The sequence below is a fragment of the Rhincodon typus genome, chromosome 3, assembly GCF_021869965.1.
Source record: "Rhincodon typus isolate 14 chromosome 3, sRhiTyp1.1, whole genome shotgun sequence".
In the NCBI taxonomy this organism is placed as follows: Eukaryota; Metazoa; Chordata; class Chondrichthyes; order Orectolobiformes; family Rhincodontidae; genus Rhincodon; species Rhincodon typus.
The window spans coordinates 94,156,523-94,177,744 of record NC_063334.1 but is presented as its reverse complement, the minus strand read 5'-3'; the positions used below and the strand labels follow the sequence as shown (position 1 = coordinate 94,177,744).

Below are 21,222 nucleotides of genomic sequence, written 5' to 3'. Positions count from 1 at the left end.
CCTGACGGTTTTTGAAGGATATGGAACAAAGGCAGGTTTACAGAAATGAGGTTAAGATAAGACATGATCAAATAGTATGGGCTCAAAAAACTGATTAGCCTATTCTTGTTCCAATGTTGGAATAAAGCTAAATGCAAATCAAGGAGGCACTAATACGTTCAAGGATTTGAGAGGAAAGACTCATTGGAAATTGAGCTGCGAAGACAAATGTATTTGAGTGTGCTTTCTTCGAAGAGAAATTTAATGTCAAGTTTTAAAAGTGAGATCGACATTGTATAGGGAGAGGGAACCATTTACAATACAACTAGCACGGGGACCGGAAACAGAAGTGATGTAACCAACATTTTAATGCAAATGGAGCAAGATAGTAAAAAATTTGTCATATGAACAAGGTCAAATTAGCCATGAAATGAGAAATTAGGAGAGAAACTAGCATGGGAAGGAGTAGACTTGTTTTGATGCACGAATGTTTGTGTTCATACCTGACTAATAGGATTTTGATCAAAATATTCTTCTACAAAGTATTCCAGCAACTGCAAAATAGAAGAAAGAAAATGGAAGATCAAAACAAAATATTACAGATGCTGAAAATCTGAAAGCAAACTATATGCTCAGAAAAACAGAATTAAAGTTTCAGGTTGATGACCTTTAGGAAATTTATATTCTAACGAACGGCCGATGACTGAAATATTAACTTTGTTGCCCAGTGCACAGATGTTGCCTTACCTGTTGAGTATTTCCAGCATTTTCTGTTATATATGATTTATGTTGTTTGCTTCCTAAACTGTAATATAAAGCCAAATGTATGCATGGTCAATCTAGCAAAACCACATGTCCATTAATACTAATGTTGCTTAGCCTCATTGCAAACTTCTGATAACAGCATACAAACTGGTATGTTGACAAATACAGGAAAGAATATCTGACTCTAGATTTAAATGACACAGCTCTATTCAAAACAGAGCATTTTAACCTGGCCAAACTTCCTTAATAACACATAGTAGGCTGTACAAACCACAAATATCTAGTTTTGTTCCCTAGTCATGGGATGTGGGGAGAGTGTGGGAGTATGGTGTTGTGAGAGAGAATTAGACATGATCATGATGAATGGTGAAATGAGCTTGATGGGTTAAACGGCCTATATCCACTTCTATTTTTCTACGTTTTCTATCCAGTGCATGCGTATATATTGTTATGTGAGGTCAGGGCTATGAAGCTCTCTTACTGTGAAGTAGTTTGACAACAAGCACCCCATCAAAAGGCTATTTAAGTAAGGTACCTGGGGTACTGTATCTGGTTCTGCAGAACTGTACTGGAGTTAATACCTGCAGAAATACAATGGCTAGGAAACAGTCAGCACCCTGAATTAAGCTCTTCGAAATTCTCTGGGAATTGTTGGTCCTGCATCAAGTGCTGATCTTGTGGTAACTGTTGTTGCTTATCCATTGTTGCTGTTGGGGAACAGTGGACCTCTGGGACTGATGGTCAGTTCTATGCAGATGGCGAGATCATTTCTTTCTGACCCACTGCCTGCAGTGAAAGAACAACTTCTATTGTTGTAGGTACATGGCTACAATTGCAACAATATATTGTATTGCTCATGTTTACTGCATATGATCGCAGTGAAACTGCTCTACATGAGTCTCAAGTTGTCACATGGGCTAACTTTTGTTCAGAACGTTAAACGTTTGTTCTGTGACTGGCACCCAAGTGCTCAGCTCTAACAATGACTATGCAGTTTTACCAAATTTAAACTTGTCTGTCAATTCACTTTAATTTTATCAATCACCCTTATTACTGCTTCTGACTTTGGTAGCTTTTCACTAGAAGAATAGTTTGAGCTTAACACAACATTAGTCTTTGGACTGGACTACTTTCTATGCCTTCAGTACTCAACTCCACTCAAGGACTGCCTTGTACAAATCCTGGATTTGCTTGATTTCTTTATGATACTTTTGCCGCTTTTCACGGTTACCCCAGCTTTTCCATTTGACTGGGGTTGGTGTGGAGATGATGTGTAGTGTTGAAGTCCCCAATATTTTAATGAAGAAGCTGAACATTTCACGAGTTAATTGAGAGCCATTACCAGTCATCACAATGTCTGGAATGCTGAAATGACTGAAGTGCACTTTCCAACATTCTACAATCTCACTGGAAGTCACTGAAGCTAACTGGTCTAACTCTCAGTAATCAGAATAGAAGCCAACATTGACAACATAATTGGTTCATGCTAAAGGGAATCTAGGTTAATCTTCACTCATGGTCTATCAGGGAGGTTTGCATCATTAAGTGGCTCTTTAGCTGGCTTATCTCTGTATCTGTTACAAACACTAATGGCGTGGTCCTTAAATTTCATTGCTCATGTTTCGTTGACAGAGTACTTCTCTTGCCTTCCTCAGTCTCGACTCAATTCTTTCCTATATATTGCATTGATGCACTTCAACATCACTTTTCTTATCTCCACATGGATAATAACTTTATTTGCTTTATACAAGGTGCCATCTTAGGCTGCCATTTCACCTCTGTATGACCAATCTCTCTCATAGCAACAGACGTGCCCTTGATACTTTTGGGCTATTCCTTCATCACTACGTCTGGTACAGCTTGGAGAATTATATTTTGTTGCACAGTTTCATTGATTTGAGCATGTTATTTTGTCTTTCAGAATCAATGTCTCTGATGACTTCCAGAGCATATTAAGTTGTTCTCCTCAATGAAAGTGGAAGATTTCACACACTGTCTTAGGATCCTCAACTTTCTACATATGGAGTCCTGCCCTCAACACGATGTACATTGTTGACATCTGTTTCCCATGCTTGTACGTCACATCCAAGTGAAGTAATATTCTTTGCAGATGCTTTGGAACGGAGAGAGACACATGCAGGACGATACTTTGAAGTGGCTTCTGGTCATTGTCTCTCCCAAAGAGGCGATTAAAATACTCAGTAGCAAAGACAACAGTTAGGCACTTGTTCTCAAACTGAGCACAGACTTGTTCAGTTTGTGTTAACACCCTGCATGCAGATGCAACTGGTTCTCCTTGCTGCGTTAGAGTTGCCTTGAAGTCCTGTCTTCCACTGCCAGGTGACTTCATCATTGATATTGTAGTATCTCAGCACAGGCATTGTCATCATTAGATGTTTCAGTCTAGTGGAAGTGGTTTCTTGTTCCGTGCTACATGCACCAATGTACACACTTAGTGGTAAGTTTCTGTAGAGGTTCATGCACTGTTTTCATATCTATGAAAATAATTTATGAAAACTTTCTGATCTGTCAAGGTTACAATGTTGGGAGGCAATGTTTGTTTAACTTACCTTTAATGTTGACGTAAGTCGGTTTGGTTTCAAATCCTGATCTTCCATTGATCTTGACATGTCTATTATCACATACAAGTGTCGCATCTATAAATCAGAAGATCAATCCAAGGGCAAACAATATTCAGAATATTGTACAACTGTAACAACAAAACCATAAATGCAAAATACTGTGTGTGCTGGAGATCTGAAACAAACTCAGAGAATGCTGGGAGAAATTCAGCAGGTCTGGCATCTAAGGAGAAAGAAACTGAGTTAGGAGAGAAAAACAGAGTTTATGTTTTGATTATAGTTTAGATGATGCCAGACCTACTGAATTTCTTCAACATCCCCTGTTTGTTTAATAACAACAACAACTTTTATTTATACAGCATTATTAGCATAGTGAAATTTGCCCAGGTGCTACACAGGAATTACAAAACTAACTCTGACGAGCTACATAAGTGATATTAGGACAGGTGACCAAAATCTTGGGTGGGCAGCTAATTTTATCAATCATCTTAAAAGGTGTAGAGAATAGCAGAGAGGTTTAGTTTGGAAATTTTAGCTGCCTAATGGTGGAGTAATTAGGGTTAGAGATATGAAAGAGGCAAGAATTGGATGAATTCAGACATCTCAGAGGGTAGCAGAGCTTGATGTGATTAGAGATAGGGAAGATTGAAACTAAGAAAGAATTCAAAACCAAGGACAAGAGTTAGAAAAAACTGGTATCATTTAACCAGGAGAAAATGAGAGTCGGCCCACTTATACTTACAAATGGTAGAACATGAGAGACTGGCCAGGGATGCATCAGAGTAGTCTAGTCTAGAGTTAATAGACACTTAGGAGGGTTTCAGTAAGCAGGTGTGCTGAGGTACAGTGGATTTTAGCGATTATGCAGCTTTCACATGTACAAATGCAATAAATTTAATAAAATTCCATTTTGCAGAAAAGCTGATGACAAGCTACTCAATTGTCATTCCAATGTCTGCAAAAAAGTTAGAAATCACATACAAAACACTTACCATTCCAAGTCTAACTTGTCCATGGTGCTCAAATACCCTACAAGGGGAGGCAGAATATGTAAAGGGAAACTTCAACGAATCAAGATCAGAATCATCCACCTGCATCTTGATTAAATAGAGCCATTTTAAAATTACGAAGGATTTAACAGGCAGCATGAAGAGTCAAAAACAAACTCTGGTTTGTTGGAGAATCAATTAGGAAGAAAGTCTTGAGAGATTAGAACTTCACAACACCAAGTGAGCCCATTGTGCCTCCCCGAAACAGCGATCCACAAAGTACCATTCCCATGCCTTTTTTCCACGTTCTTTTTTGCCTTTCTCAAAGATTCACACACTTTGAAAAACTATGCTGAAATCTGGGTCCCTGTTTCTGGGCTTTAGATTCCTGGGACACTGGGACTAGCTCTGGGGAAGATGGCACCTATACAAGCTAATCAGGTTACTTCTAAACAGAACCAGGACTGAGTTCCTTATGGGAGCTTACTAGTGCTGTAAGGGAGGTTTAAACTAATTCAGTCAGGGTGTAGAGCAGGAGTGAATATTATAAAGTAATAGTAAACAATAATACCAGGGTGCATGGAATGCTGGGACAGACAGATAGCACTAAAATAGAGAATATTAAGTTAATAGGTGGAATCAGATTAAGAGAGAAAGTAATGAAATCTAAATCAGAGTTACACTGCACAGAGTACAGCTAATAAGAAACAAAAACAGGAATTGCTGGAAAAGCTCAATAGGTCTGGCATCATCTGTGGAGAGAAATCATTTGGGGTCACATGACCCTTCCTCAGAACTGGAGTTTTAAATCCAGTTCTAAGGAAGGGTCATGCGACCCAAAATGTTAACTCTGATTTCTCTCCACAGATGCTGCCAGATCTGCTGAGCTTTTCCAGCAATTCCTGTTTTTGTTTCTGATTTACAGCATCCGCAGTTTTTTTGCTTTGTACAGTTAATAAGATTGGGATTTACAGGCACAGATTGCCTTTCCGGATTATGACATTGTGGTGATAACAGAGCCCTACTTCAAGGGAGGGCAGATCTGTGTATTAAATATTCCTGGTTAAAAGGCATCCAAAAAACATAGGAGAGGGGTAAAAAAGGTGGTAATTTTGGTTGAGGAGAATATTGCAGTGCTGAGAAAGAGGATGTTTCAGAGAGTTCAAGGATAGAATCAGTTTGGCTATTGCTAAGGAATAAGAAGGTAATTATATTGCTTGATGTAATTTACAGACCACAAACTAGTTGGAAGGATACAGAGGAACAAATCTGCAAGGAAATTACAGAGAGGTGTAAATATCATATGGTGTTATAACAGGGGACTTTAACTACTCATGTAACAAAAAGGACAGTGGTAGTTGTATGAGCAGAAGGGAAAAAGCATTCCGAGACTGTTCAAGAGAATGTCCTACACAGTGTGTATCCATCCAACAAGAAAGGAGGCACTGCTAGACCTGTTTGGGGAATAAGGAAAACCAAATAAATCAAATTACAGTTGCAGGAACTTTTAGGGGACACAGGGTTTAGGATGACAATGGTAAATGATCTTGGTCAATTCCAAGCAACTGGCAGAGAACAGACGTTTTGCTTTCCTTCAGCAGTTGTTGTAAGCTGTGACTTGTTAAATTGATAAGACAGGGACTTTTTTTATAAGTGAAGCAGCCATGCTGGGCCTCTTGTAAACCAGTAGAAGCATTTGGAAAAGGAAACCTTCTGATCAGTAAAAAAACTGCTCAACAGACCTTGTGAACAAAGACTACTGATCTGCTTTTCTGGCTTTCCCTCTGTTCATGTATTTTTGCCTGTCTATGTCTGTCTGTGTTTATGTAAGGGGGAATTTATAAGGGGATTAATGATTTAATTTGTGATGTTATCTACTGAGATTTAAATGTAACGCTATCTACCAAAATCTACTCCTAGATTCTCCCACAACAGGAGATGTCCTTTCCACCAAATCAAATCCCCTCAGGATCATGTAAACTTCAGTTAGGTCACCTCTGATTCTTCTAGACTGCAGCGGATACAGGCCTAGCCGGTCTAGTCTTTCCTCATAACGTGATGTGCATATTCCAGGTAGTAAACCCTTCTCTGAACTGCTTCTAATTCACCAATGTCCCTCTGTAGGTATGATTTACAACTCTAACTAAAATCTAAATACTTGTAATAAATAAGTCTTGTTAAATACAGCTTTCGATCAACTTTGGCCTGAAAATCAGGTAAGTTGGGGCATTTTGCATATGTTTTAAAATCTTTAACATTTTTGACTACTCTGGGAAAAGTGAGGCTTGATTTCCAGTGTACTACCCCATGAGTGGTGACAATGTTTGGTGGCTCGTCCGGGATTGGATTTGAAATGGAGGCAATGAAGATTTGGATGTTGTATTAGGAACTAAAACAGGTGAACAAAAGCACCAGATTCTGGTCTGCATTTAAGAAAAGGCACTGAAAGCAGCAAAGGATTTCCTACAATTGGCTAGGGTTCGCCTTAGTAGTCTTAAAGGAACTTTCAAAGTCCAGGTTGATTGAGTTGGTGGGTAAACTGGAGGTGGCCTTGCTTGCACAACTAGAAAGGCAGAGATAAATGAGGTACTAGCACAGCATTTGGGTTATGAAGAAATAAAAGGAGGCTGAGTATTTTGGCTATGAAATGTTAAAATCAGGAGATATTCAGTTACAATTAAAGCAGCTTGAGCAATAAGGAGAGAACGTAGAAACTAGAGATAGCTGCAAAAGACAAAAAAAAGGCAGAGAAAGACAAAGGGAAATGAAATTAAGACAATAGAAATCAGAACTAGAATTAGAAGTGCAAGTGAAAGATATAAACATATGACATTGGAACAAAACTAGGCCACTTGGCCCTTGAGCCTGCTCAGCATTTGATAAGATTTGATTTAATTTGATTTATTATTGTCACATGTACCAAGATACAGTGAAAAATATTGTTTTGCATGCTGACCAGACAAATATACCTTACATGAGTACATCAGTGTAATAGAACAGCATGTAGAATGTAGTGTTACAGCTACAGAGAAAATGCAGAAAAAGATCAACTCTAATAGATGAGAGGTCCTTTCATTAGTCTGAAAACGGCGTGGAAGAAGCTGTTGTTAAATCTGCTGGTACGTTATTAAACTTTTGTATTTTCTGCCTGATGGAATAGGGTGGGAAAGATTATAACCGGGGTGCGTCTTTGATTTATGTTGGCTGCTTTCCCGAGGCAGCGGGAAGTATAAATGAGGTAAGTGAGATGGAAAGCTGGTTATCGTGATGGATTGGGCTGCGTTCACAACTCTCTGTAATTTCTAGCGGTCTTGGGCAGAGTAGTTGTCATACCAAGCAATGATGCATTCAGAGGGGATGCTTTCTATGGTGCATCTATAAAAATTGGTACGAGCCATTGTGGACATGCTGGATTTCCTTAGCCTTCTGAGGAAGTAGAGGCGTTGGTGTATTTTCTCAACTGTAGCTTTGACATGGATAGACCAGGACAATTTGTTAGTGAAATTTACTCCTAGGAACTGGAAGCTCTCGACCACCTCCACCTCAACACCATTGATACAGACAGGGGCATGTCCTCCACTCGGCTTCCCAAAGTTGATGACTAGTTCTTTCATTTTGCTGACATTGAGGAAGAGATTGTTGACTGATGCCATGCCACTAAGCTGTCTATCTCTTTCCTATACTCTGTCTCATCATTGCTGTTTGAGATCTGACCTACTACAGTGGTGTCATCGGCAAATTTGTAAATGGAGTTTGAGCTGAATTTGATTTTAACCTCCAACTCTACATTCCCGCATGCCTCTAATGATCTTTCATCCCTTTGGTAATCAAGAATCTATTTACTTTTGCCTTTAAAAATATATGGAATTGCAAAGACTCAACCCTCTGAGAGAAAAGCTTTTTCTTCATCTGCCTTAAATGGGTTACTCCTTATTTTTAAACTGTGACTCCTTCGCCAAGATTCTCTTTTATTATTTTATTTATATTTATTTATATATATTTATTTATATTTATATTCTCTTATTCTCAAGAGATAATATTTATGACTATTTGGGAAAGCACAGTTTGATTAGAAATAGTCAGCATGGCTTTGGGAGGGGGAGGTCATGCCTCACAAACCTTACTGAATTCTTTGAGAATGTGACAAAACACATTGTTGAAGGTAGAGCAGTGGATGTGGTGTATATGGATTTTAGCAAGGCATTTGATAAGGTTCCCCATGGTAGGCTCATTCAGAAAGTAAGGAGGCATGGGATCCAGGGAAATTTGGCTTTTTTTTTCTGAAGAAGGGTCTAGACCCGAAACGTCAGCTTTCCTGCTCCTCTGATGCTGCTTGGCCTGCTGTGTTCATGCAGCTCTACACCTTGTTGTCTCAGATTCTCCAGCATCGGCAGTTCCTACTATCTCTGACTTTTTTTTCACCTGTGAAGAACAGGGCGCCATGTATGATGAAATGTAGCATCTAGCACAGCAAACGAATCGTACTGTGAGCCCGACTGATGATCCTAGATCTATTCAAAAATGTGTCGCAGTTAACACTGGGCCCTTATTTACAAGATCACAAATAAGCATCATCTCGTAATGTACAGGATTGTCGGAATTCTAGCTTATATATTTACTAATGAATGTAGACTTGCAGTAGGTAATAGTACAAAACTCCTTGGCAGCTTTCACAACTTGTACATTGAAGAAATGGAATTGCTCCTCCTTTTTAAAGGTGATTTTGATTTTCTATTAAGATCATAGAATTCACATAATTATTATGGTGCAGAAGAAGGTCATTCGGCCTATTGCACCTGCACCAGCTCTATTCTCTACTGCCAGCCTCCTGCCTTTTTCCAATATCCCTGGACACCTTTATGTCCCAAAAAAAACCCAATGCCGTCTTGAACGCCTCAAGTGAACCTGAGATGCACAGGAACTGCTTTTTTGCAGCTGCGAAATCAAACATAGCAAACAAATTATCTACATATTGAAAGCATGCAAGTGGATGGTTACTGTACTTCGTTGTCTCACTCATTTGTTGTGTTATTTTAAAGTCTTGTTTGAATCAAGCAGACAGAAAATACTCAATTCTACAATACATAAAATGAATTCTCATACTGTTATCCATCAATGAATAAAAGTATAATAACTTGGACCCTATGTTACCTTTTTCTTTTTTCTTTGAAGAGAAGGTCATCAACAGTAGCTTTAAGAGAACCTGACTCATCTTCTTTCAGGACTTCCCTGTGAGTGAAAGTAATAGACAGTTGGAAGGAATTTCTATCATTCAAGCAAGACATTCTATGAAACGACAAAGCATTCAAATGCTGTGTTGAGAATCACGCGAGATGGCTACAAAACATTTAAAGTGGGGTACTGAATAAAGCAAATTCGGTCAATGTCTGAAGTTGACAAGCTACTTGTTAATAGTAGTGCAATTATTAGCATTACTGCTGGAAATTTGAAGGTTATCATGGGGAGGCAATGGCTTAATGGTGTTATCATAAGACTACTAATCTAGAGACTCAGGTAATGTTCTGTATTTGAATCCCACCACGACAGATAACGGATTTGAATTCAATAATGAATATGCTAGCAAAACTCTAATGATGACCATGAAATGTTGTCACTTGTCAGGAAAAAAAAAAATCTGGTTAACTAATGTTCTTTAGGGAATAAAACGGACATCCTTAGCAGGTCTGGCCTACATACGAGTCCAGTTGGTAGGTGATAGCCTGTTGGTATTATTGCTAGAATTTGAATTCAGAAACTCAGCTAACATTCTGGGATCTGGGTTTGAAACCCACCATGGCAGATGGTGGAATTTGAATTCAACAAAAATATCGAGAGTTAGGAATCTGCTGATGACCATGAAATCATTGTCAATTATCAGAAAAATCCATCTGACTCATTTATGTTCTTCAGGGAAGGAAATCTGCCATCTTCACCTGGCCTGGCCTACATGTGACTACAGTGCCACAGTAATGTGCTTGACTCTCAACTGTCCTCTGAAATGGCCTAGCATGCCACTCAGTTGTATCAATTGCTACAAAATCTCAATGAAGAAATCAAACTAGAGGCCCACCACCTTCTCAAGAGCAATTAGGGACAAGCAATAAACGCTGGCCAGCCAGTGATGCCCTTTTCCCACAAATGGATTGAAAAGAAACACAACGTGGTTAACTTTGGACTATCCTGAGAGCAATTAGGAATGAGCAATAAATGCTGGGTTGGGCAGTGGCTCTCGTATCAATGAACACAGGCTCAGTATAAACTCAGGTACATAATACACTTCAATTCAATATTGAGGCAAGGGCACATTCTTAATTTGCAGTAAGGATAGAGGCCACTCGGCCTGCTGTGTCTACGTCAGCGCTCCCTCAGAGCAATGTCACTATCTCCGCTCTATTACCTGCGTATTCCTCCCTTTCAGGTAGGTAATAATTCAATTTCCTTCTGAATACCTTGATTGAATCTGCCCCCACCATATGCTGGAGTGGTGCATCCTAACCATTCAATGCATGAATAAGTTTTCCTCATGTCTTCCTTGCAGCTTTTTGTCATTTCCCATAAATCTGTGCCCTCTTGTTCTTGATCCATCCACGAATGGTAACATTGTTTCCTATCTACTCTGACCAGGCTGCTCATGATTTTGAATACTTCCATCAAATATCCTTTCAAACTTTTCTTCTCCAAGTCAAACAATCCCAACTTCTCCAATCTGTCTACATAACCTATTAACATAATCTATTGACGTGGTACCACCCGGGAATCCAAATTATGGTCAATGCAATTTTTACCCACTTCCTTCAGCATGCGTGAAAGAATTACATCCTATTCTGCCTTTTTAACTTTTCAACCCTTAAAAGTATCTGAATTATCTCCTGTTATACCATGATCTGTGTAGCATCTTGTTCATAAAGTATTAATTTAATAGCTCACCCATGCTCTTTGCCTCAATGCATAAATCCCTTTTAGGGGCCTAATAGACCCTATTCCTCTTTTTACCATGTTTTTATTATTTAAATGCCTTTTGGAAGACTTCATGGTTGCCTTTTATTTTAGCTGCTTGTCCCTTTACATATTCTTTGCTTATCTTACATGCCTTTTCACTTGCCTGCCAAACTTTCATACATTCAGTCTGATTCTCCAACTGATATGTCATAAACACACTTTTCCTCTTCATCTTAATCTGTTCATTTGGCTATCAGGGAGCTCTGGATTTCTTTGCAAAGATGCTGGAGATGTAACAAATGGCTTTGTTTGCTTTCTTTTCCACACACACTACGGTGCTATACTCAGTCTTCTCTAAAAGCAGCCCATTGTTCAGATACTGTTTTGCTTGCCAATATTTCACTCTAATTAATCTGGGTCAGATCCTTTCATACCCCATTAAAGACGGCTTTCTCCCAGATGATTCCTTACGTCCTGATTGTTCCTTGTTCTTTTGCTCGGCAAACCTAAATCTTATGATATAATGATCACTGTCCCCTGAATGGTTCTTGACTGATACTTGATCCACTTGGCCCATTTTATTCCCAAGAACTAGGTCCACTAAAAAGGAGTCAGTACTGAACTTGGAAGAATACTGCTGTAGAAAATTTTGAAGGTACTCGAGGAACTCTTGCCACTTTTTGGATAATCCAACTCTCCTATTATAATCCACCCTACAATTCTTGAACATCTTGAATGTCGTGGAAAATTCATTCTTCTACTTCTTCCCCGGTTGATGGCCAAAGACTACAATATGCAAAGTATCTACACCTTTTGTGTTCCTGAGTGAGATTTTGAGTGAGACATCTCTGGGACATCCTCTCTCTTCTGCACTGCAATGCTACCATTAATGATTGATGCTACCCCTTCCTATTTTCTGATCTTTCTGGAATGCCTCATCTCAATAAATACTTAATATTAAACCTTACACTTCTTTGAGCCAGGTTTTTGTTACAGTTACATCATATTTCCACATGACAATCTGCTCCTGTAACTCACCAATCTTATTTACCACATTCCCATCCATGCAAAGAAGCCTTAATTTTGATTAAAATCCCCAAGGTGGCATTTTTCAGATGAGGCATTAAATGGAGCCCACATCCGCATGCCAAGCTGGGATTTAAACATCACGAGGCAATATTCACAACAGCAAAGAAATTGTTCATTCTTTAGTCGAACTAGAATACATACCAAGTGCGTTCATAGCCTCCTTCCCAACGTTTGGTTTTTTCTGCTTCGTCATACATTTTTTCTGGGAGTTTCTTTGATAGCTGTAACCTTTAAAATAACAAGAAATTACAAACATTGTATTGTCTATTTATCACCCACAAAGAATAATCATCATGTTCCCTCTATTACTCTAGACTCTAAAAACGTACTCCCATTCCCATCCAGCCCTCAAAAAAATGTAGAAATTAACACATGTCTAAATTGCTAGGTCTGTGGCCTGGCCTCACGCTTCCATAGACGTATGAACATCAGAGAGATTCTAAAAGCAGGATTTGTAACCAATACTGGTGAGATTTGTTTTTTTAAAAGCAAAATTCTGATCCAAGAAATTTATTCAGTAGCTTCGCCACAAGTTTCAAGTTTGTGCTGATTTACTTAAATTTAGATGCCAGCTAAAGGCCTGGTAGAAAAGTCAGTCACATCCCAGATTAGTCGTTATACTCCAAAACCAAATCTATATTCCTGCCAACATTCACGGTTCGTACCTACACATCAGTATTAGCCCAGTATTAGACAAATAACAGAGGGCGGAAGACTTTACCGAGTTGTATTATACAGTAAATGGCAGAACCAAAACAAAAGGATATAGGCATACAGGTCCACAGTTACCTGAAAGTGACTAAACAAGTGGATAAGGTGGTCAAGATGGGATATGGCATGCCTGCCTTCATCAGTCAGGGCACAGAGTATCAAAATTGGCAAGTCATGTTACAGCTGTATAGAGCTTTAGTTATGCTACATTTGAGATATTGTACGCAGTTCTGATTATCACACTACAAGAAAGAAGGGGGGGTTTTAGACAGGATACAGAAATAGTTTACCAGGATGTTGCCTGGTTAGGAGTATATTAGCAGCTATGAGGAGAGATTGGACAAACTTGGTTTATTTTCACTTAAATGTCGAAGGATGAGGAGCAACCTGATAGAAGTTTACAAGTTATCACAGGCTTGGATAGAATGGATAGTCAGGGTCTTTTCCCCAGGGTAGAAATGTCAATTACTACGTGACATAGCTTTTGGGTAAAAGGGGCTAGGTTTAAAGATGTGAAAGGCGAGTTTTTTTTTGAGTAAATGCCTGGAACACGCCACCAGAGGAGCTGATGTTGGCAGATACAGTAGCGATGTTTAGAGGCATCTTGACAGATATATGAATAGGCAATGAAGAGGGATACGGACCGTGTAGAGGCAAAAGGTTTTTAGTTGAAAAATCATTATGTATTAGTGCAAAATTGGTGGATTGAAGGGCCTGTTCGTGTGCTGTACTGTTCTTTGTATTCCATCAAGGAGTTGATGGCTTCAATACAGCAAGCAAAGAGGCGAAATCGGGGCAGAGATTGTCAAAGAATAAAAGCAAATATGGTTATACAGCAAATTGGTCATATGGCTTTCACTGCATATAGAGGACTTGAAGTTCCTGTCTTTAATGACTCAGAATTTATCTGGTACCCCAGTGACACAACTCACAAGATCCACAAGCTCCGTTTACTCCATAGCTCATATGCCTACTCCCGGTAACCGTACAGATCCTGAAACCTACAGCCACCATACATCATCACAAATCTCTCATAAACCCACCCCTCACCCACAAGATGCAGTTACAGAAACTGGACATTCAGCCCATCGAGTCTGCTCTGCGACTTAATTAGATCATGGATGATCTGATAGCCCTCAACTCCATTTTTCTGTCTTTCCCCATAACCCTTGATTCCCTTACTGGTTAAAGATTTTACAATCTTAGCCTTGAATGTACTTAACAACCCAGCCTCAACAATCCTCTGCAGGAAAAAGTTCCACAGATTCACTCATCTCAGAGTAGTTGTTCCTCCTCACCTCTGTTTTAAATGGGTGACCCTTTACTCTGAGGGGCCCTCTGGTCCTAGACTTTCTACACGGAGGACACCTCTCCCCATCTAGCCTCACAAACCTCCCCAAGAACATTATATGTTTCAGTAAGGTTTCCAATCATTCTTCTGTATTGTAAGGAGTACAAGCCCAACCTACTCAAACTCACCACATATGAAAATCCCTAGAATCAACCAACCGGAGCTTCATTGCTTTGTGTTCCCACCTGTTTTAATGTACATTTATTTGCATCATCCATGTTATTAACATACATTGTAAATGACTGTGGCCCCAGCACTGATCCCTATATCACTCCATTAGTCACAGATTGTCATCCTGAAAATATCCCCATTATCCTAACTTTCTCTCTTCTATTGGTTAGCCAACCATCTACCAATAATAATATACTACTCCAACTCCATGGGCTCTAACCTTATTAAGTTGCCTTATGTGCAGAACCTTATAGAAACATAGAAAATAGGAGCAGAAATAAGCCATTTGGCCCTTCTAGCCTGCTCGGCATTCATGATGATAATGGCTGATCATGCAACTCAGTAGCTTGCTCTCACTTTTCCCCATATCCTTTGATCCCATTAGCCCCAAATGCTACATGCATCTCTTTCTTGAAATCATACATTGTTTTGACCTCAACTGCTTTCTGTGGTAGCAAATTCCATAGACTCACCATCGTCTGGGTGAAGAGGTTTCTCCTCATCTCAGTCCTAAACGATTTACCCTGTATCCTGAGACCACGTCCCCAGGTTTTTGACTCCCCGCCCCCTGCCATTGAGAACATCTTTCTTGCATCTACCTTGGTATGGTCCTGTTAGAATTTCATAAGTTTTGGTGCGATTCCCCTCTCATTCTTCTGAACTCCAGCACATATAATCATAATCAATTCAACCTCTTCCCATAGGTTGATTTTGATTTACCTTATTATTTGTCACATGTATCAAGATACAGTGAAAAGTATTGTATTGCGTGCTAACCAAACAAATCATTCCTTACATGAGTACATCTGGGTAACAGAACAGAATGCAGAATGTTCATCAATTAATTTGATGAACTTTCACTACATTTCCTGTACAACAAGAGCATCCTTCCTCAGATGAGGAGACCAAAACTGCATACTATACCTCCGATGTGGTCTCACTGAGGCCCTGTATATTTGAAGCAAGACATCCCTGCTCCTATACCTGAATCCTCTTCCTCTGAAGGCCAACATACCAGTTGTCTTCCTGACTACCTTCTGCAGCTGCCTTCCTGCTTTTGCTTCCAAAGTAGTTAACCTAACATTTATCCACATCATACTGCATCTATCATGCAGATATCCACTCACTCAACCTGTCCAAATCACACAGAAACATCCCTGCATACTCCTCACAGCTCCCCCTCCAATCCAGCTTTGTGTCATTTACAAATTTGAAGACATCACATTTAGTTCTCTCATCTAAATCATTACTATGTATTGTGAATAACTGGGATCCAAGTTCATTTGCTTGCAATACCTCACTAATCACTGCCTGCCATTTGGAAAAAGACCCATTTATTCCTACTCTTTGTTTCCTGTCTACCAAACAGTTTTCTATCAACTCAATATATTACCCCAATCCCATGTGCTTTAATCGCGCACGCTAATGTCTTATGTGGGACCTTCTCAAAGCTTTCCAAATAAACCACATCCACTGGTTCTCCCTCATTAGCTCTACATATTAAATCCTCAAAGAATTCCAGTAGATTTGTCAAGCATGATTTTTCTAACCATGCTGACTCTGTCCAATTCTGCCAGGGTTTCCAAGTGCTCAGCTATTAAATCTTTTCTAATGGACTCTATCATTTTCCCCACAACCGGTATAAGAATGGCTGATATATAATTCTCAGTTTTCTCTCTGTCTCCCTTTTTAAATTAGGGGTTACATTAGCTACCCTGCCCAATCTGTAGAAACTGTTCAAGAGTCTATAAAATCTTGGAAGCTGACCACTAATACATTCACTATTTCTAAGGCCACTTCTTTATATACCCTGGGATGCAATTTATCAGGCCCTGGGATGCAATTTATCAGGCCCTGGGTATTTATCTGCCTTCAATCCCATCAGTTGCCCCAACACTATTTCCCCCCAATAACACTGATTTTCTTCCATTCCTCCCATTCACTAAACCCCATATTCCACAACATTTCTGGTGTTATTTGTGTCCTCCTTTGTGAACAAGGAACACAAGTATGCATTCAGGTGGTCAGTCATTTCTTTGTTCCCCATTATAAACTCTGCTCTTTTTAACTATAAGGAACCTACATTTGTCTTCACCAAACTTATTCTCTTCACATACCTAAAGAAACATTTACATGTCATTTTTTATATCTCTGCAAACATATTCTATTTTCCCTCTCTCAATCAATCCTTTGTCATACTTTTGTTAATTCTAAGCCACTCCCATTTCTCAGGTCTGTTACTTTTTCTGGCCAATTTGTACGCCTCTTCCTTGGGTCCAGTAGTGTCTCCAATTTCCCTTGCAAGCCATGGTTTAGTCACTTTCCTATATTACCAAATATGAATAAACAATTGTTGCAGTTCACCCATGCATTCTTTGAAAATCTCCCATTGCCTTTGCACTGTTATCTGTTTAAGGAACATTCCCCAATCTATCACTGCCAACTTGTGACTTTTGAACATCCAAATATATTACATCTACAACTTCTCCTTTATTTACCCTGCTGCTCCTTCCTCAAATAATTCTAATAGGTTTGTCAGGCATGATTTCCCCTTCATGAAGCCATGTTGATGCTGCTTGATTATCTTCTGTATTTCTAAATGCTCTACTATGACATCCTTTATAATAAACTCTAACATTACCCAATGACAGATATTAAGCTACTTGACCGATAGTTACTTCACTTTTGTCTTATTTGTGAATAAGGAGGTTACACTAGCAGTTTTGCAATCCTCTTGGTCTTTATCAGAATTTAAGGATTCTTGGTTCTGGGGTACAGTGGGTGTAGGAAAGATAGAATGGGGAGGGGGGAGCAAGAGAGGAGGAGGACAGGTGTTTTTCAATAGGAATAAATTGATGGCTGTACTTAGGAAGGATATTCCTGGGAATATGTCCAGGGAAGTTATTTGGGTGGAGCTGAGAAATAAGAAATGGTTGTTCAACTTATTGTGATTGTACTATAGACCCCTCAGTAGTCAGCAGGAAATTGAGAAACAAATTTGTAAGATCTTAGTTATCAGTAAGAATAATAGGGTGGTTACGGTGGGGGATTTTAACTTTCCAAATATAGACTGGAACTGCCATAGTGTTAAAAGCTTGGATGAAGAGGAATTTGTTAAGTGTGTACAAGAAAATTTTCTGATTCAGTATGTGGACATACTTACTACAGAAGGTGCAAAACCTGACCTACTCTTGGAAAATAAGGCAGGGCAGGTGACTGAGGTGAAAGTGGGTGGATCACTTTGGGGCCAGTGGGCATAATTCTCTTAGTTTTAAAACAGTGATGGAAAAGGATAGACTGGATTTAAAAGTTAAAGTTCTAAATTGAGGAAGGCCAATTTTGACGGCATTAGGCAAGAACCTTCAAAAGTTGATTGGGGGCGGATGTTTGCAGGTAAAGGGATGGCTAGAAATTGGGAAACCTTCAAAAATGAGATGACAAGAGTCCAGAGACAGTATGTTCCTGTTAGGGTGAAGGGCAAGGCTGGTAGGTGTAGGGAATGCTGGATGACTAGAGAAATTGAGGTTTTGGTCAAGAAAAAGAAAGAAGCATATGTCAGGTACAGACAGCAGGGATCGAGTGAATTCCTAGAAGAGTATGAAGGCAGTAGGAGTATACTTAAGAGGGAAATCAGGAAGGCAAAAAGGGGACATGAAATAGGTTTGACAAATAGAGTTAAGGAGAATACAAAACAATTTTATAAATACAGTAAGGACAAAAGGGTAACTAGGGCCCCTTACAGATCAGCAAGGCCACCTGTGTGTGGAACTACAGGAGATGGGAGAAATACTAAACCAGTATTTTGCATCAGTGTTTACTGTGGAGAAGGATGTGGAAGATATAGAATGTGGGAAATAATTAGTGACATCTTGAAAATTGTCCATATTACAGAGGTGGTAGTGCTGGACGTCTTAAAATGCATTAAGGTGGATAAATCTCCTTGACCTGATCAGGTGTACCCTAGAACACTGTGGGAAGCTAGGGAAGTGATTGCTGGGTCCATCGTTGAGATATTTGTATCAATCGATAACCACAGATGAGGTGCCAGGACACTGGAGATTGGGCAACATGGTGCCACTATTTAAGCAAGATGGTGAGGAAAAGCCAGGGAACTTTCGACCGGTGAGCCTGACGTTGGTGGTGGGCAGGTTGTTGGAGGAAACCCTGAGGGACAGGATTTACATGTATTTGGAAAGGCAAGGACGGATTAAAGATAGTCAACATGGCTTTGTGCTTGGAAAATCATGTCTCAGTAACTTGATTGTTACTTTTCTTCAAAAAACACAAAGAAGATTGATGAGGGCAGAGCAATGGTTGTGATCTATATGGACTTCAGTAAGGCGTTCTACAAAGTTCCTCGTGGTAGACTCGTTAGCAAGGTTAGATCAGATGGAATACAGGGAGAACTAGCCATTTGGATACAGAACTGGTTCAAAGGTAAAGACAGAAGGTGGTGGTGGAGGGTTGCTTTTCAGACTCGAGGCCTGCAACCAGTGGTGTGCCACAAGGATCAGTGCTAGGTCCACTGCTTTTTGTCATTTATATAAATGATTTAGATGTGAACATAGGAGGTATGGTCAGTACATTTGCAGATGACACCAAAATTGGAGGTATAGTGGACAGCAAAGAAGGTTCTCTCAGAGTACAATGGGATCTTGATCAGCTGGGCAAATGGGTTGAGGAGTGGCAGATGGTGTTTAATTTAGATAAACATGAGGTGCTGCATTTTGGAAAGGTAAATCAGAGCAGGACTTATACACTTAATGGTAAGGGGAGTGTTGTTGAACAAAGAGACCTTGGAGTGCAGGTTCATAATTCCTTGAAAGTGGAGTTGCAGGTTGAAGGCGGCATTTGGTATGCTTTCTTTTATTGGTCAGTGCTTTGAGTAAAGGAGTTGACAGGTCATTTTGAGAGTCCACAGGACATTGGTCAAGCCACTTTTGGAATACTGTGTGCAACTTTGGTCTCCCTGCCATAGGAAGGATATTGTGAAACTTGAAAGGGTTCAGAAAAGATTTACAAGGATGTTGTAGGGATTGGAGGTTTAAGCTACAGGAAGAGGCTGAATAGGCTGGGGTTATTTTCCCTGGTGCGTGAGAGGGGGAGGGGTGACCTTATAGAGGTTTATAAAATCATAAAAGGGGCAAAGATAGGGTAATTTGCTTTCAATTTAATAATATTCTTAACTTCCTTGGTTAACCATGATGTTTAATCTCCCTCCTAGAACCCATCATCTTCACTGGGTTATATCTTTGCTGTAAGTCACGAATTATTTTTAAATGTTTGCCACAGTCCATTTTTTTTATTGTTAAACACCTTTCCCAATCCACACTGCCCTCATCACAGCGTAATTCCGCTTATTTACTTTCAGCACCGTTGGTTCTGACCCAAGTCACCCCCCACACCCTAAAAGCCCAGCTGGTTTTCTCACTAAACCATCCCCACAACCTCACATTGTTAGAACCAACACAGATTCCCCCATATCCCCAACGCATACCTCTCACCTCCATGTCCTTCCCCGTTCCACTTTATCCCTGATCCAAACCTCAGTCCTATCTCCTACAGCTCTCTAACCCTGAACAAATCTTTCTGCTCACCTTCGTTTCGTGCAACCAACTTGAATTTCGCATTTCCCCTCCCCCCGAACTGATTTTAAGGTCACACCAACCAGAAGCTCTCGGTGTCACACATAATCATACCCGCACTGACCTACGGGAACAAGCCATAGGTTCCGCCTGGAGGAGGGCAGATATCCTCCAGAGCGAGCGATAGAGCTGAAGTCACTTCCAGGTCTGAAATAATCCCTACGGGGATGTAAATAGATAAGTTTTTTTTTAAATTACAAATCACAGGATGTAAATTTGTCTAAAAAATTGTGCTTCTACTCGGCGAATGACAAATATATGATGGAGAAAGGAATATAAATGTATTTGAATGGAGTTGAATGCATTGGGAGGAAGGATACTAATACAGAGCAGTTGCACTGAAAGATTTGTTTCTGATTCTGTTTTATTCTGATGTAAGTATTGACTCTGATTTTATACAGCTAAAATCTTGGTCTAATAAATTCTATTTAAGGCTAAGTGATACTTGAATCCCCCATTTCTGATGAAGGGTCTAGGCCCGAAACGTCAGCCTTTCTGCTCCTCTGATGCTGCTTGGCCTGCTGTGTTCATCCAGCTCTACACCTTGTTGTCATGGATATAATGTTCTCTGTGCACTTTAATCACTATCTTCATGTACCATTTCATAAATCACAGATATGGTGCCTGCTATGTTTCTCTTATTGGAAAGCTTGTGTTGAAATCAAGAATCATTAGTCTTCTTGTGTTCAGAATTGGGAAATCAGCGTGAGAAACTTCAAGTAATTCATACAATCTTCTGATCTCTGTTCCCAGACCTACAGCATCGTAGTTGTCTCATACTTGCCCTCTGAAATGACCCTGAAAGCCATTCAGTTCCAGAACAATCACCCTTATTGTGTAATTAGCCTTATTAACATTTAGCACAGTTGGTTCTGACCCATGTCATCCCCATACCCTCAAAGCATAGCCATCGACATTCAAATCCCATAAACAAATCTTTGAAAACTTAAAATTTACCTCTTTAACAAAATTTTAGGTCATCTGCTCTTGGAAAGCATGAA

At 39.7% G+C, this 21,222-nt stretch overlaps 1 protein-coding gene across 2 annotated transcripts in view; it reads right to left on the bottom strand.

Annotated features, from left to right (window-relative positions):
• The window catches only part of gtf2h2 (general transcription factor IIH, polypeptide 2), a 44,410-nt gene extending 24,138 nt beyond the window's left edge, over nt 1-20,272 (bottom strand). Inside the window, exons 1-6 of one of the 2 annotated variants that reach the window (XM_048595000.1) lie at nt 20,174-20,272; nt 12,485-12,571; nt 9,467-9,544; nt 4,319-4,355; nt 3,315-3,401; nt 483-533 (exon numbers count right to left, since the gene is read on the bottom strand). In XM_048595000.1, coding sequence (XP_048450957.1) covers nt 483-533; nt 3,315-3,401; nt 4,319-4,355; nt 9,467-9,544; nt 12,485-12,540 — 309 coding nt within the window. In that variant the 5' untranslated portion in view covers nt 12,541-12,571; nt 20,174-20,272. Of the gene's footprint in view, nt 1-482; nt 534-3,314; nt 3,402-4,318; nt 4,356-9,466; nt 9,545-12,484; nt 12,572-20,173 lie in introns of those variants that run through there. The other variant, XM_048595001.1, reaches the window with a different exon arrangement.
• Between the last annotated feature and the right edge of the window lie 950 nt (nt 20,273-21,222).